The 13,001-nt window shown below is 33.5% G+C and overlaps 2 protein-coding genes across 2 annotated transcripts; both read left to right on the top strand.

Annotated features, from left to right (window-relative positions):
• Nucleotides 1–727: 727 nt before the first annotated feature.
• On the top strand, nt 728–1,686 carry LOC119687834 (dTTP/UTP pyrophosphatase). Its single transcript, XM_038102349.1, has 4 exons — nt 728–909; nt 976–1,226; nt 1,293–1,439; nt 1,502–1,686. The coding sequence occupies exons 1-4, from the start codon at nt 820–822 to the stop codon at nt 1,662–1,664; spliced, it is 651 nt and encodes a 216-aa protein (XP_037958277.1). The 5' UTR covers nt 728–819; the 3' UTR covers nt 1,665–1,686.
• On the top strand, nt 1,612–8,581 carry LOC119687833 (argininosuccinate lyase). Its single transcript, XM_038102348.1, has 4 exons — nt 1,612–1,699; nt 2,928–3,647; nt 7,714–8,114; nt 8,169–8,581. The coding sequence occupies exons 2-4, from the start codon at nt 2,930–2,932 to the stop codon at nt 8,448–8,450; spliced, it is 1,401 nt and encodes a 466-aa protein (XP_037958276.1). The 5' UTR covers nt 1,612–1,699; nt 2,928–2,929; the 3' UTR covers nt 8,451–8,581.
• The last annotated feature ends 4,420 nt before the right edge of the window (nt 8,582–13,001 follow it).

Genomic DNA, 13,001 nt, shown 5'->3' with positions numbered 1-13,001 from the left:
ATAGAATATAACTTTCAGTTCCTTTTACTTATCTTCTTTGCTAGAAACATTTTCTCTACATAACATATGTTGCATAAATTACGTATTACGAGAGTCTACTGTATTTTCAGTAAGGCTGCGATTACATTGCATGCGAATTTTGTCTTGCATGTTCGTACGAACAAATTAAATGTATGGAATCATATGTAAGTGGTTACAGTTGCTAAGAACTATTCGCGCGACTTCTTGTCTTTCTCATGCGAATATTTGATTAAACAAAATATTTTGTTTGAAATTAAAAGTGTAAATAATGAAATTGAGAGGTGTGAGTTATTTTGACGTAATTTTAAATTTATAAATGGAAATAAATTTGAAAATACACATTACTTTTAGGAAATGGATTGCGATTTGTTAATTTCTTTGTTTCAGGAATAGACAAACTCTCCATTTTTATACCTTGAAGAATAAAAATCATGCACCCAAATTCATCTTTTGTCATTTGAAATTAATAAATAACTTGATATTAATTAAATAACTTTCCGCAAAATGTATTTCAAATTCGCTATCCATTTTGTTTTCAAAGCAAACAAAACAGAACTGTCAATTCGCAAGCAATGTGACCGCAACATGCGATGTGTTCGCATGAGAAAACATACGTACAAACACGCAAAACACAATATGCATGCAATGTGACCGCAGCCTAAAATAAATGTCTTTTATTTTGTGTACAGCGGCTCTGCTGTTTTGACAGTTTTGCCGGTTCGCCGATTCGCGAATGTCTTTGACTTTTGCTAGTTTTGCTTTTTTTGATGCTGTAGGGAATTGAAGAGTAATATTAGGATGTTAGCGCCGATAAAACATGTATTAGCTAAAAAGAATATAATTTTGGCAAGTGGTTCACCAAGAAGAAGGGAGTTGTTGAAATCTATTGTAATAGCTTTTAACTTTTATATCTCAAATATTTGTGTATAATATATATGAAATTATATGTTTCAGGGTCTAGACGCAACAGCGTGTGCTTCTTCGTTTGAGGAAAACCTCAATGTTTCTGATTTTAAGGAATTCGGCGAGTATGTGGTAGCAACGGCTTTAGGAAAGGCTGACGAAGTGTATGAAAGGTTGCAAACAGAAACAAATGAAGACATTGACAATTTAGTGGTCATAGCAGCTGATACAATGGTGACGCTGGGCGACCAAATTTACGGTAAACCAAAAGATGCTGCAGATGCAGTGCATATGTTGACGAAGTAAATTAAAAAATTGTTTTTATTGTGTTAATTATTATTTGTTTAAATATAAAACATTTTTTTTAGTTTATCTGGCAAATGCAACCGCGTCTATACTGGTGTAGTTATAAGGCACAAACAAGGTGCGCATAAATTTACGGACACTGCTGATGTTTACTTTGGCAATTTGACCAAGCAACAGATACAAGCTTATGTAGACAGTGGTGATCCGTTGTCAGTATTAAAATATATATTCATTTTAGTGAAATTTTAATTTGTGGCAATCTTTTTTGTAGAGATAAAGCAGGTGCTTACGGTATAAGTGGACCAGGTGGTGCAATGATTTCGAGAATAGATGGTGATTTTTACTGCGTTATGGGCTTACCTATACATCGTCTTTGCGTGGCGCTATGTGACATTTTCGCTGACGAGGCTATTAACTTAGATTCACCAGAATAATTATTCATTAACTTTACTTGTGTGTTGAGGCTACGGTAACTTTCAATCTCAATTATAATTTTTAAATTTTGAAGTCTGTGTTTTGGTCAATTTGTCGTGTATAATTCAGGTAGACTTTTATAAACAGGAGAAAAAGTTGGTTTTGGTGGAAAATCATAAACACAAATTTATGGGCTTACGTCCCGGAACTGCAACTTCAACTCAACTGTAACCAACGACACTCGCTCATGTCTGCGTTGATGAGCTAAAAAAGTGACTATGTTTCGAATGATTACATTCGTAAAGTTGAATTTACAGAGTCTGTGGAAAAAAACCTTAGCCTATAATTATTTTTGAATTAAGTTTTTATAATAAATTGGTAATTTTTATGCATTATTTAAACACACACATAAAATATATGGTTGTTTAAAGCTACTGCCAGGAAACCTAAAGCTATCTCGGAACTTTTGTAATTTTATACGATGCTTTTAAGATGACTGTAGTAAGTAAGACATTAAAGAAGTGGTACTACTTTCACAACTATATACGATAGATTAACTATAATTATAATTCGTTAAGGTTAGGTTATGCCTGCGATTCTAAGGATCTACATTGTGTTACCACATAAGAACTCAAGATTTAAAAACCATCTTAAACCTTTGGTAAGCCTAAAATGTTTCCTAGGGGGAGCTCCTATATATTATGTTAAATAGGCCACTTAGAATAGAATAGAATGGAATAGAACTGAACGGGGTATTAGCTCCCAACGGAGCGGATCACTGCGACCAGATTGATCTCCTGTGCTGCAACAGACCCTAACCGAACAGAAGATAGGTCACTTACTTATGTCAAAAGAAAAATGATTCGATGTTCGATTGAAATACTTTCAATTCGTGTTAGATTAGCGTTTGCTAAAACTTATTGATTTGTTAGTGTCAAATTTTTTTTTATAAATATGATTTCCATCAATGATATTCGTATCTGAACCAACATTTTTTTAAGATTTCTTATCAACTTGTCTTCTATAACGAAGATTAAATCGCCTTACTTTAAAAATTTATATTCTTCACAGCAGACAGTGCACACACTGATGCGCTCGTGTGTAGATAACACATATCATCTCTAAGCGCAAACAACACGAAAGGCCAGAAGATAAGTGTAGCGCAGTTCTCATTTAAATCTGTGGAAGTGCACATGCCTTCAAAACATCTTACCAGTTGTTATAGTTTATGTGTAGTCTCTAACTAAAGTCAATCTTATTTGAACTGAACATATCTCATTTAGTGATGGCGCAACAATTATGGGGAGGACGTTTCGGAGAGAATGGAGGCCAAACATCAGATTGTCTAACAACGCTGAACTGTAGTTTGCCTACAGATGCGCGCCTGTTTGCAGATGATATCGATGGTAGCAAAGCGTACGCAGAGGCTTTACTACGTGCTGGCTACTTAAAAACGTTAGATTGTGAGAAAATATGTAAAGGTTTAGAATTAGTGCGTTTCGACTGGATTGAGGGTTGGATTAAATTTTTAAATACCGATGAAGATGTACATACAGTGAACGAGCGACGTCTATGTGAGGTTGTCGGTGAAGTAGCGTTACGTTTGCATACTGGACGTAGTCGCAACGATCAGGTAGTTACGGATCTTAAGCTTTGGTTACGTAAAGGCATACGAGAGACTATTACCAGCTTATGCGGTGTTATTAAGGCTGCCATACAACAGGCTACGGTACATATTGGTGTTCTTATGCCTGGGTATACTCATATGCAACGTGCTCAGCCTATACAGTTTTCTCATTGGCTATTGTCACATGCATTTGCACTACGTGAGGATTGCGTGCGTTTGACTGAACTACGAGAACGTGCAAATATCATGCCATTGGGAAGTGGGGCAATGGCTGGAAATCCGCTTGGTATTGACCGAGTATGGTTGGCGAAACGGTTGGGTTTCTCTGCAGCTACGCAGAACAGCATGCATGCAGTAGGCGATCGTGACTTTGTGGGTAAGTAAATAACCAAACAATGAAGACAAGTTATCATATATAGTTTTCTGTGTATTTTTCGATAAAACAAACAATGCTTTTATTTTTAATTTAATTAGCACGCAAGCAAACTTTATGACAATCTAGTATTAACAACATGATTATTGTCGGTTAAGACCAACACTGTCAAATGAAAAATGTTATTATGTATGTGTTTGTTCTCTCGTGAAAACTCTGGATGAAAAGTATTTTACTCTATAAGTAATGTATAGAGTAGAGCTAGTCAATTAAAAGCACCATTCATTAGATCGTAGTGTCGATATAATTATCAAAAGGTATACCATATGTTGTGTAAATATGTTATAATTATATACCATACATATATATGGTATGTTTCCGCTAATCTTAACAATTATGTTTCAAAGATTGTCCAGATTTCTGATAAGTTCGGATTACCGTTGGGTTTTTAGTTTTAATAATTATATAATAATATATATATATATATATATATTTATTATAATTAATTACAAAATATAAAATCTTATAACTAAGATAAGAAAAACGAGTGCTAGCTGCCAGAGCCTTTAGCTCGGATATTATAAATTAAATTTTATTTACTAGGGTACAGGCTTTAATATATTTATACATCAAAAGTATATTTTCGACAGTAATTGTTTATAATAGGCTGATCGGTAAGATATTAGGAAAGATATTACTACGAATAGAATTAAAAGAAGGGCAATCGTTAAGTTCATGTTCTATGGATGGTGTGCTATTACAGAATGGACAGTTTGATGGCTGATCGCCACTCAAAAGATGTCCATGAAAAAGCTTCTTGCATTGTTGACGAGTGCATGATTGCGGATATATAGCTTTTAAACCACTGGTATTTATCGATTTGTAGCGATGGTTGTTTGCTTATAAAGTTTAAAACGTCTTTTCTTTCGGATGTCTTAAATAAGAGCAAGGGAGAGCGAATGACGACAGAGGCAGATTGATCTGCTAGTTCGTTTCCTTTAAGTTCTGCGTGCCCAGGAAGCCACATGATTTTAATTTTGTTTAAAAAACGTATGCAGTTGTGTCTGGTATTGCAAATAAGTTCGGTGTTATTATTGATATTTTTTACAGCTTCAATTGTAGATTTGCTGTCGGTACATGTTAGAAATTTGCCTTTGTTGCCTTTGTCTGTGTACAATAGAGTCCAATTGTTTTTTATATAGCAATCAGAAAATTCTGCAAATAGTTGTTTATACATTTTGGTGGTTGTGTTACTTTTTCTATAGGTTTGCAGGTCGATTACAAAAGATGTTGGGCTAAGAAACCAAGGGGGCTCATGATTTTGTATCGTACGATGAGGTTTAATGTCGAGGTCGATAAATTTAGCATATTCAATACACCGCACAATTGTCGACTTAACTCTATTTGTTCGCTTTTGATGGAATACATTTACAACGTCTTTATGTAAAATAGCGTTGTTGCTGCACAGTAGTTTAGGAATAAGTTTATAAGTTGTTGACTTAACTCGATTTGATATTGTAGGTAGCCCAGCTTCTGTCAATAAGTTTTTGGTTAGAGTTGTGGGGAACGCAGCAATACTTCTTCGAACGGCAGCATGATAGGGTGCATTCAACTGTCTGATATTGCTAATATATATGTTATATAGCCATTGAATAATATAATTATTGTGTGATCGAAAGCCACAGTGTAAGACTTGAACCCACTAAAACCACCTCTTAGGAATGAAATGAGAGGATTTCTACAGCAATGTGGAAACTTCATTCCAGTAATCATGAGAGAGAGGAATGAGAAAATAGATTTAATACCTAATGAACTAGGCTCATCTAAATCAGAAAGCAAGGGCATGAACTAGATAGGAAAGGCGATATAGAAGGGGAAGGGGTTACGGCTAACTAGCGGGGGTTAAATCAACAATATACTTTGTGACTAGGGTCACGAAAGCCGCGGTTATATAAGGTGATAGTGGAGAGGTTGTGGTCCACTTCATCGAAGTAGTGGGTCAGGTATTGAGGAGGCTTACAGCGCAAAGCTAGAACAAGGTCTTCTGGAGGAGTGAGAGGAGTAGACACGTCGGAGGTAAGGTCATGGAGCCGAGTGAGATACCTACGGGCGAGTGACAGAAGATACTCGTCAACTCGAGTGATCTTGGCATTGTTATAAAGAGTTGATATGGAGAAGTGCTTGGCATTACGCTTGCGCTTATAGTTATTGCAATCGCGGAGAAGTTTCCGCTCAAACAGGCGGATTCTTTCCATCTGAGCGGAAGTGATGGCTGACCAAATAGGGAAAGCGTAAGTGAGGAGAGGACGAATAAGCTGCTTATAGCAAAGCAGCATAACTTTGCAATTAAGCTGGTTATGTCTTCGAAGTGCAGTTTTAAGTTGAGTATGCCTGAACCGGGCGTTACGGAGGGCATGTAGTATAAAGTTATGCTTGGATGAGAAAATAATGCCAAGATATTTCAGCTTGGGAACAAGCTGAATTGGAGAGTTATTAAGCCTGAGCTTAATGTTAGAGTTGCTAAAACCTCTGAAACGATCACGTTGTTGGCCAGTAAAGGCAATGGCAGAGATCTTGGAGGGATTGAGTTTAATTTTCCACTTGGTATAGTAGTCAAAAAGAGATTTAAGGTGGGCATTAAGCTCATTGGAGACGCGGTAAGGATTGTGAGTTTATGCATGATATCTACCTATATACCTATATACAAGGAAACATTGTTGATAAAATTGTTCCTATATAGACAATAAATAAATTTGTAGATTTATAGACAATGTCGGATTATAGACACGATGTCGGATCGGGTATAATGGAACTCGAATGTTTGGATGGAGCACTTTAAATGTTCGAAATTGTTCGGACAGTTCACCTGCTCAATGTTTCATTTTGATTTTGTATGTTCACATTATCGAACATTTAAATTCTCGAAGCCTTGATGAGAGCGAATAATAGTTGTTAAATACATTAAAAATTTGTATGAAATTACAAAAACAACTGCTTTATATACAAAATGTTTTTCACATTTTCGTTTTTAAAAATATCATGCACGCCGCGTGAGTTTGTTTTTGTTTTGTTTTCAAAAATAAAAGTTATTTTTAATTTTTATATTTTGAAGACAAAAATAATAGTTATTTGTGCGTGAAAAAATAAAAAGCAGAGTGTAAGGGTTTTTTGTGCGTGAAAAATAAAAGGCACATGATAATAATTCTGATAATTATTATAAATATAATATAAAGCAAATATAATTATTATTTTTGGAGTTTTATATTAAAATGCGAATGATAACAGTTATGAAACACTGTGTGTATCGACGTGGCATGAATTCAGATTATATATACAGTGACTCACAGCTAATTTGGTGCAGACAAAGTTTTTTTGAAAAGTTTTATTTATTTCAAAATATTTTGCAAATATTTTGTAAAATATTTTCAGAGCTTTTTTTTGCTGAAAAGGAAAGTAGCCACTAAGAATAATATTTTAGAGTTTAAAAAGCTTTTTTTAAAAATCCAACCAACTGGATGGACTGCCGGATATGATTCCATAAAAATTAATATAGGTAAACACAAAGGATACAATAAAGGTTAATACAATAACTAAATAAAGCGATAACAATTGAATTATAAATTTTTGGTAAATTATAGCAAATTCTTTAAAAGCATATAGAGTTTTCGAATAATTTCAATCATACATTGTTGCTTGTTTAAGTTCTCCACTTCTTGGCTTTGTTAGATAGAGAAGTTATACAAAGTTTGAATTGTTGCGTCTACGTGTCTGACCTACAACATAATCAACTTAAACATCGCGTTTGAACATCTTGTTCGAACATATGAAAGGTTGAAACATTAAATGTAAATATTGAAATAAAGTAGCACTTCCTTCTGGAGTGTAACTGAATTACACTGAAATAGATTAGTCTCAAAAATATGTTTGTAGCTAAGATGATCGGTATAACCCCTTCTATCCTTTATTAGCTGCGAAGTAAACATTTTACAAAGGGATAATCTGCTTGTTTTATCGTAAACATTTTTCCATAAATTTTAATACATTTCCTACCATATTATTTTACTTTCAGTTGACTTCATTTACTATTGTTCTCTTGCTAGTTTGCACCTCTCACGTTTGGCAGAGGATCTTATAATTTATACCACAAAGGAGTTTGACTTCATAAAGATCGCTGATGCATTTTCAACTGGTAGCAGTTTAATGCCACAAAAATGTAATCCTGATAGCTTAGAATTAGTGCGTGGCATTTCTAGTAGCATATGTGCTAATCTGACCGGTATCATGATGACTATTAAGGGTACACCAACAACCTACAACAAAGATTTGCAATTCGACAAACAATATTGCTTCAGTTCTTTCGATCAATTGCAGCAATCTTTAAGGGTAACCGAAGGTGTTATTCGAACAATGGATGTGCATAGACATCAAATGGAGTCTGCACTGAGTCCGGACATGTTAGCAACAGATTGGGTAAGATTCATTCTATGACGAGTTATTAGTTTTAAACGTGTTTTATATTTCTAGGCTTACTATCTGGTACGCAAGGGTATACCATTCCGTAAGGCGCATCATTATATTGGCGATGTAGTGGCGCATGCGGAAAAAATGGGCGTCGACATAACTGATATATCTTTGGGTGATTTACAAAAAATTTGCCCACATTTTGGTGTTGATATACTAAATTTAGTTGATTATCAAGTAAACGTTGAACAGTACAATGTGGTCGGTGGTACTGCTACCAAATCTATAACCGAACAACTGAAAGTGCTCAGTGTATTCGTGACTGATATGTTGAAATCGGCTTAGTTCTAACAAGCCCCGAAGTATCACTCAAATTATGCTACTTCAAGCTTAAAGGAAAATTGGTTAATATTAATAATAATTTGTTTTATTTGTTTTAGAAAAACTTTACATAACGGAAGCAGAAAATTTATTTTGTGTTGAATGAAATTTTCAAATTTTTTTCAAATTTGCTATTATTAAAATTATGCTATTGAAACATTGCTATTATTAAAAATATAAAAATATTTATTCAAATATTGACCTTTGAATGAAATTATATATATTTAATTTAAATAAGTAGTTCAAAAAATATTCTATAGTTTCAGTCTCAATATTAAAAGAGATCAGTTTAAATTATTTAAAGAAAATTGTTTATTAAGTTAAATCATGGATGCAAGCAGCTTAGCTCCACAAAAACTATATTTTCGTTCTAGTTAAAAAATACTTCAAATTTATATAAAGAAAATTAAAATATAAATTTAGTAATATTATGAAAAGAGTACTTTTGATCAGGACATCAGAACAGATCAGAACATTATAATAAATTGGAACCCACTAGGCTGAATGTTAAATTCTGATAACAGCGATATGACTATTTTATATATATATTATATAAATTGTTTTGTTTATATATGGAATTTGCGCAAAAAAACTATATAACAAAAATATGCTAACTCTTTATTATTGAAAAATATTATAATTAAATGTAATAATGATAAACTGTCTATTCTTGTATGGAGAAGGTTTTATAGTGAATAAAACTAACTTTAAATACAAATTTATTTTCAATTAAATAAATTCTTGAGTTGATCATTAATAATATGAATAGATTTAATTCTCTCCTGACACTTGCAGTTCAAAAATAAAATATGTACTATTAAGCCTGACCAATTGTATAGTCAGTTTTATATAAAAATATAATTGCATTTAATTAAAATAAATAATGTTTTAGGCCTTTGTACCAGTTTTCCACTCGCTTTAAGGTCGATCCACTCCTCTATATTTTGTAAACTAACACATTTGATTATTCTCTAAATCACGCCTCTCTTTAATTATGTTTTGCATTATTAGTTGGATCAATTAATACTAGAAGTAATGCATTATATGCCTTAAATATGTTGTACATGTATAAAAATATATGAATGCATGTGTTGTGTGTGTAATATTTTCTTAAAGTACATTAAACATTCAAAAACAAAAATTTCAATAATTTATTAATTGTTATAACATATACAGTGGCTCTCAGCTTATTTTATTCAACGCCAAATTTAAAATTCTTTACGCTATTACTTAAAAACTATGTTATCGATTGAAAATATTTAAATGCTATTTTTACATTGTTTAATATATATACCGCAGACACCCTCACCTTAAGCCCTGTGACAATGGCGCTTTATGCACATAACACGTGCTTGATCTGCTCTGCCATAAATGTAAGTAACACCTTACAGAGAAATATAGACCTCATGGTGGAAGACTTCCAGAAATGGAAGATTAAAATTAACAACGACAAAACCTAGGCTATATTTATAACACGAAAGAGAAGGCAGCATCCTGCAGGAGTGAGCGTCGGTGGCATGGAGATATGGTGGGAGAAAAGCATAAAATATCTAGGGGTCTCTTTTGACAAACGGCTTAATTGGTATAAACATATGAAATGCAAACGGAATAGTTGCTCTAAAATTCTACATCTCCCTAAGCCACTATTTAATAATAATCGCTTCAACCTCAAAAATAGAAAGTTATTATTTACTCAAATAATTAGGCCAGCACATACAGCAAGGCCTCAAATACTGCTATAAAGCAATTACAGATAGCACAAAATCGGGCTTTAAGAACACTAATTAAGATTTCTTGGTATATTAGAACAACATCATAGAGATCTAAGAATTGACTCAGCGAAAAAGTATATCAAGGACAAGGAGGCCTAAAATTGTTCACAAAAGTTGGTACGTTGCCCAACCCTGCTCTAACAAACCTTAAGTCCACCTCAGGACGCACAGGAAGATATGCTGATCTACGGTCTGTCATTAGTTAGAAAATAAATAAATGATAATGATTCTAGTATAGTTAAAGTTTAGTGTGGGGCAGGCATAAGCCCCGCAACCATAATAGAGTAAAAGTGCGCACTAACTCAAATCACAACAACAACAACAACAACATTTATTATTTGATTTAGAAACTTCAAAATTACCGAAAATATTGTTTTAATAAATAATTAACATAAACTATAAAAATACGCCTATTTTAATGACTCAGCTTATTTCATCCACGAAAAGAAATTTCTTTTGGTGTCAAAGTCAATACTTGGTATGGTACCCTTTCGCTTTTATCATTTCGTCAAGTCTCATCGGCATTCAACCTACAAGTTTTTAAGTTGTTTTTGGAGCAATTTTCATCCACTTTTGTAAACTAGCCTCTTTTAAGTCTTCTTTGTTGGTAATAGTATATTGCCAAATGTTTTGGTCCAATATTGCCCATAAATTTTTAATGACATTCATGTCTGGGCTTTGCGCCGGCGATGTCATCAGATATGGACAGTTCCAAATCAACCAAGACTGTACAAACCTGGCCTTATGTTTTGGGTCGTCGTCTTAGTAACAGCGAAATTTTTCAGGAATTCCTAGTTCCCCGGTACTCTGGAGTAAATTTTTTCCAAAACGTTGAGGTATATTGTATTGCCCATGTTACCATCATTAAACTCCAGATTCTCAATATCAGCGGCTGACATACAGACCCAAACCATAACACTTCCACGGCTATGCTTTACTGTAGCTTTTAAATTTTCTTTTTTGAGGTCAATATTAGATTTCCGCCACACGTGAGTTATGTCATCTGGGCTTGAAATATTGAATTTAGACTCGATTGAGAATATGAAGCCGTTCCAGAAATTTAAATTTTTGTGGGCATGCTCCTTAGCATAAGTAAGCCGACTGCTTTGATTTTTTTTGCTTATGTAGGGTTTTTATTTAGCGACCCCACCATCAAAATGGGAGTGTCAAACCACGCGGCGAACGGTTTTCGCACTGTACGTCTTGCCTAGTTCTATTCGTACCGTACCAACAACTATATCAGGAGCATTTAATTTTGGATTCCACTTGATTTTTCTAACATTATATCGCTCGTCAGCTGAGTTGAATATTTTATTTGGTGCACTTCTGTCCATATTTTGAGTCCTATTCTCACGAACAAGGCGGTTAATGATGCTCTGTACAGTGGAGTGACTGAAATTAACGAATTCCGCAATTTCCACTGAGGTTGACCGTCCTTAAAATGGGTTAGAACCAATACTCACTGCTCACTTGAAGTATGTACGTCGTTCCATTTTTAAAAAAATTATTTTTTTATTGTTGCACGTCAAAAATCACACAAAAAATTTATTTAATTTGATTGGAAATACTTTAAAAATATTACGGAAAAAATGTTCCGTTGCACAGCGCGACGTACTGGCGACTAAGTGCAAATGATAATTTGGATGAAATAAGCTGTGAACTATAATTTTGTTACGCGATCGGGTTTTTCCCCTTTGAGCGAAACAAAAACTAATTTTATGTACTTTATTTATTATGTTCAATAAATGTGCCTCACTTACATTAAAATCTTGATTGCTTTCTAATTCATTTTTAAGATATGGTGTTTTAAAAATCTAAAACATTGTATATTCATGTGATGTTGTTGTTATTACCCGCTAGGACCTACTTGTGAAGCCTTTTTGAAGGTGTTGAACGGTATATGGTCGTCGGCTAGCGACGAGTGGTACCAAGACGTAGGCCCGGCCGTTCTTTAGGAACCATATACATGTAATAATATAGGATAATATAGAAAAATTATGTATCTGCAGCATCAATAAATTATAAATTTGTAAAATATAAAAAAGTGTACCTATTGGAAAAAAATGTATATACTTTACGAAATTAAATAAGTAATTTGGCCATGACAACCCAGTTTTAACGCTTTTTGAACTCGACCGAACGGGGTATAAATATGTATCTCATCTAACGTTTCTGATGTGTTTTGACCTTCTTAACTGTGCGATAGAGCTAGGTTAGCTGTGAAAAATACATGCCAAATGTTACTGAACCAACAATTCTGAATGTAGAATCAAAAGGAGATGCTGTTCCGATAATACTATCATTTATGCTGTAACCAACTTAACCGGTGCTTCTTTAAAAAACTCAACACCTAAGTTTTCAAATGGAATCAATTGTTTTCGTAGAGACGGCAATTCAGGCAAAGTACAGCCAGTTATAAATATACTGCATTACATCTATTAAATCTGATTAACAGGCATGTAATGGGAATGCAAAATACAATATGAAATGTACTTGTTTTCATTGGGTTAGCATGGTACTCCCAGGAGTTTGAGATCCACTTATGCTAAATAGCCCATTATGAAACATAAGTTTTTAAATCTGATATACAATACAACAAAAAAAAAAAACATACAAAATGTATTTATTGCAACAAAAAATATTGTTACAAATTATAATTTCGGAACTGATTTATTTTTATACTTTGAGATATACAGAAAATTATAAAGTTTAATACAAGGCATTATTAAATATATATATATAA

The sequence above is a fragment of the Teleopsis dalmanni genome, chromosome X (assembly GCF_002237135.1).
Source record: "Teleopsis dalmanni isolate 2A chromosome X, ASM223713v2, whole genome shotgun sequence".
NCBI classification, from domain to species: domain Eukaryota; kingdom Metazoa; phylum Arthropoda; class Insecta; order Diptera; family Diopsidae; genus Teleopsis; species Teleopsis dalmanni.
This window is presented reverse-complemented; position numbering and strand designations above follow the sequence as displayed.

Excerpts from the sequence above, each read along its gene's own strand:
- LOC119687834 (XM_038102349.1), top strand. The coding sequence starts at position 820 with ATGTTAGCGCCGATAAAACATGTATTAGCTAAAAAGAATATAATTTTG. Across the intron at positions 910-975 it reads GGGAGTTGTTGAAATCTATT|GGTCTAGACGCAACAGCGTG; the intron begins GTAATAGCTTTT and ends TATATGTTTCAG. Across the intron at positions 1,227-1,292 it reads GCAGTGCATATGTTGACGAA|TTTATCTGGCAAATGCAACC; the intron begins GTAAATTAAAAA and ends CATTTTTTTTAG.
- LOC119687833 (XM_038102348.1), top strand. The coding sequence starts at position 2,930 with ATGGCGCAACAATTATGGGGAGGACGTTTCGGAGAGAATGGAGGCCAA. Across the intron at positions 3,648-7,713 it reads AGGCGATCGTGACTTTGTGG|TTGACTTCATTTACTATTGT; the intron begins GTAAGTAAATAA and ends TTTTACTTTCAG. Across the intron at positions 8,115-8,168 it reads ACATGTTAGCAACAGATTGG|GCTTACTATCTGGTACGCAA; the intron begins GTAAGATTCATT and ends TTATATTTCTAG.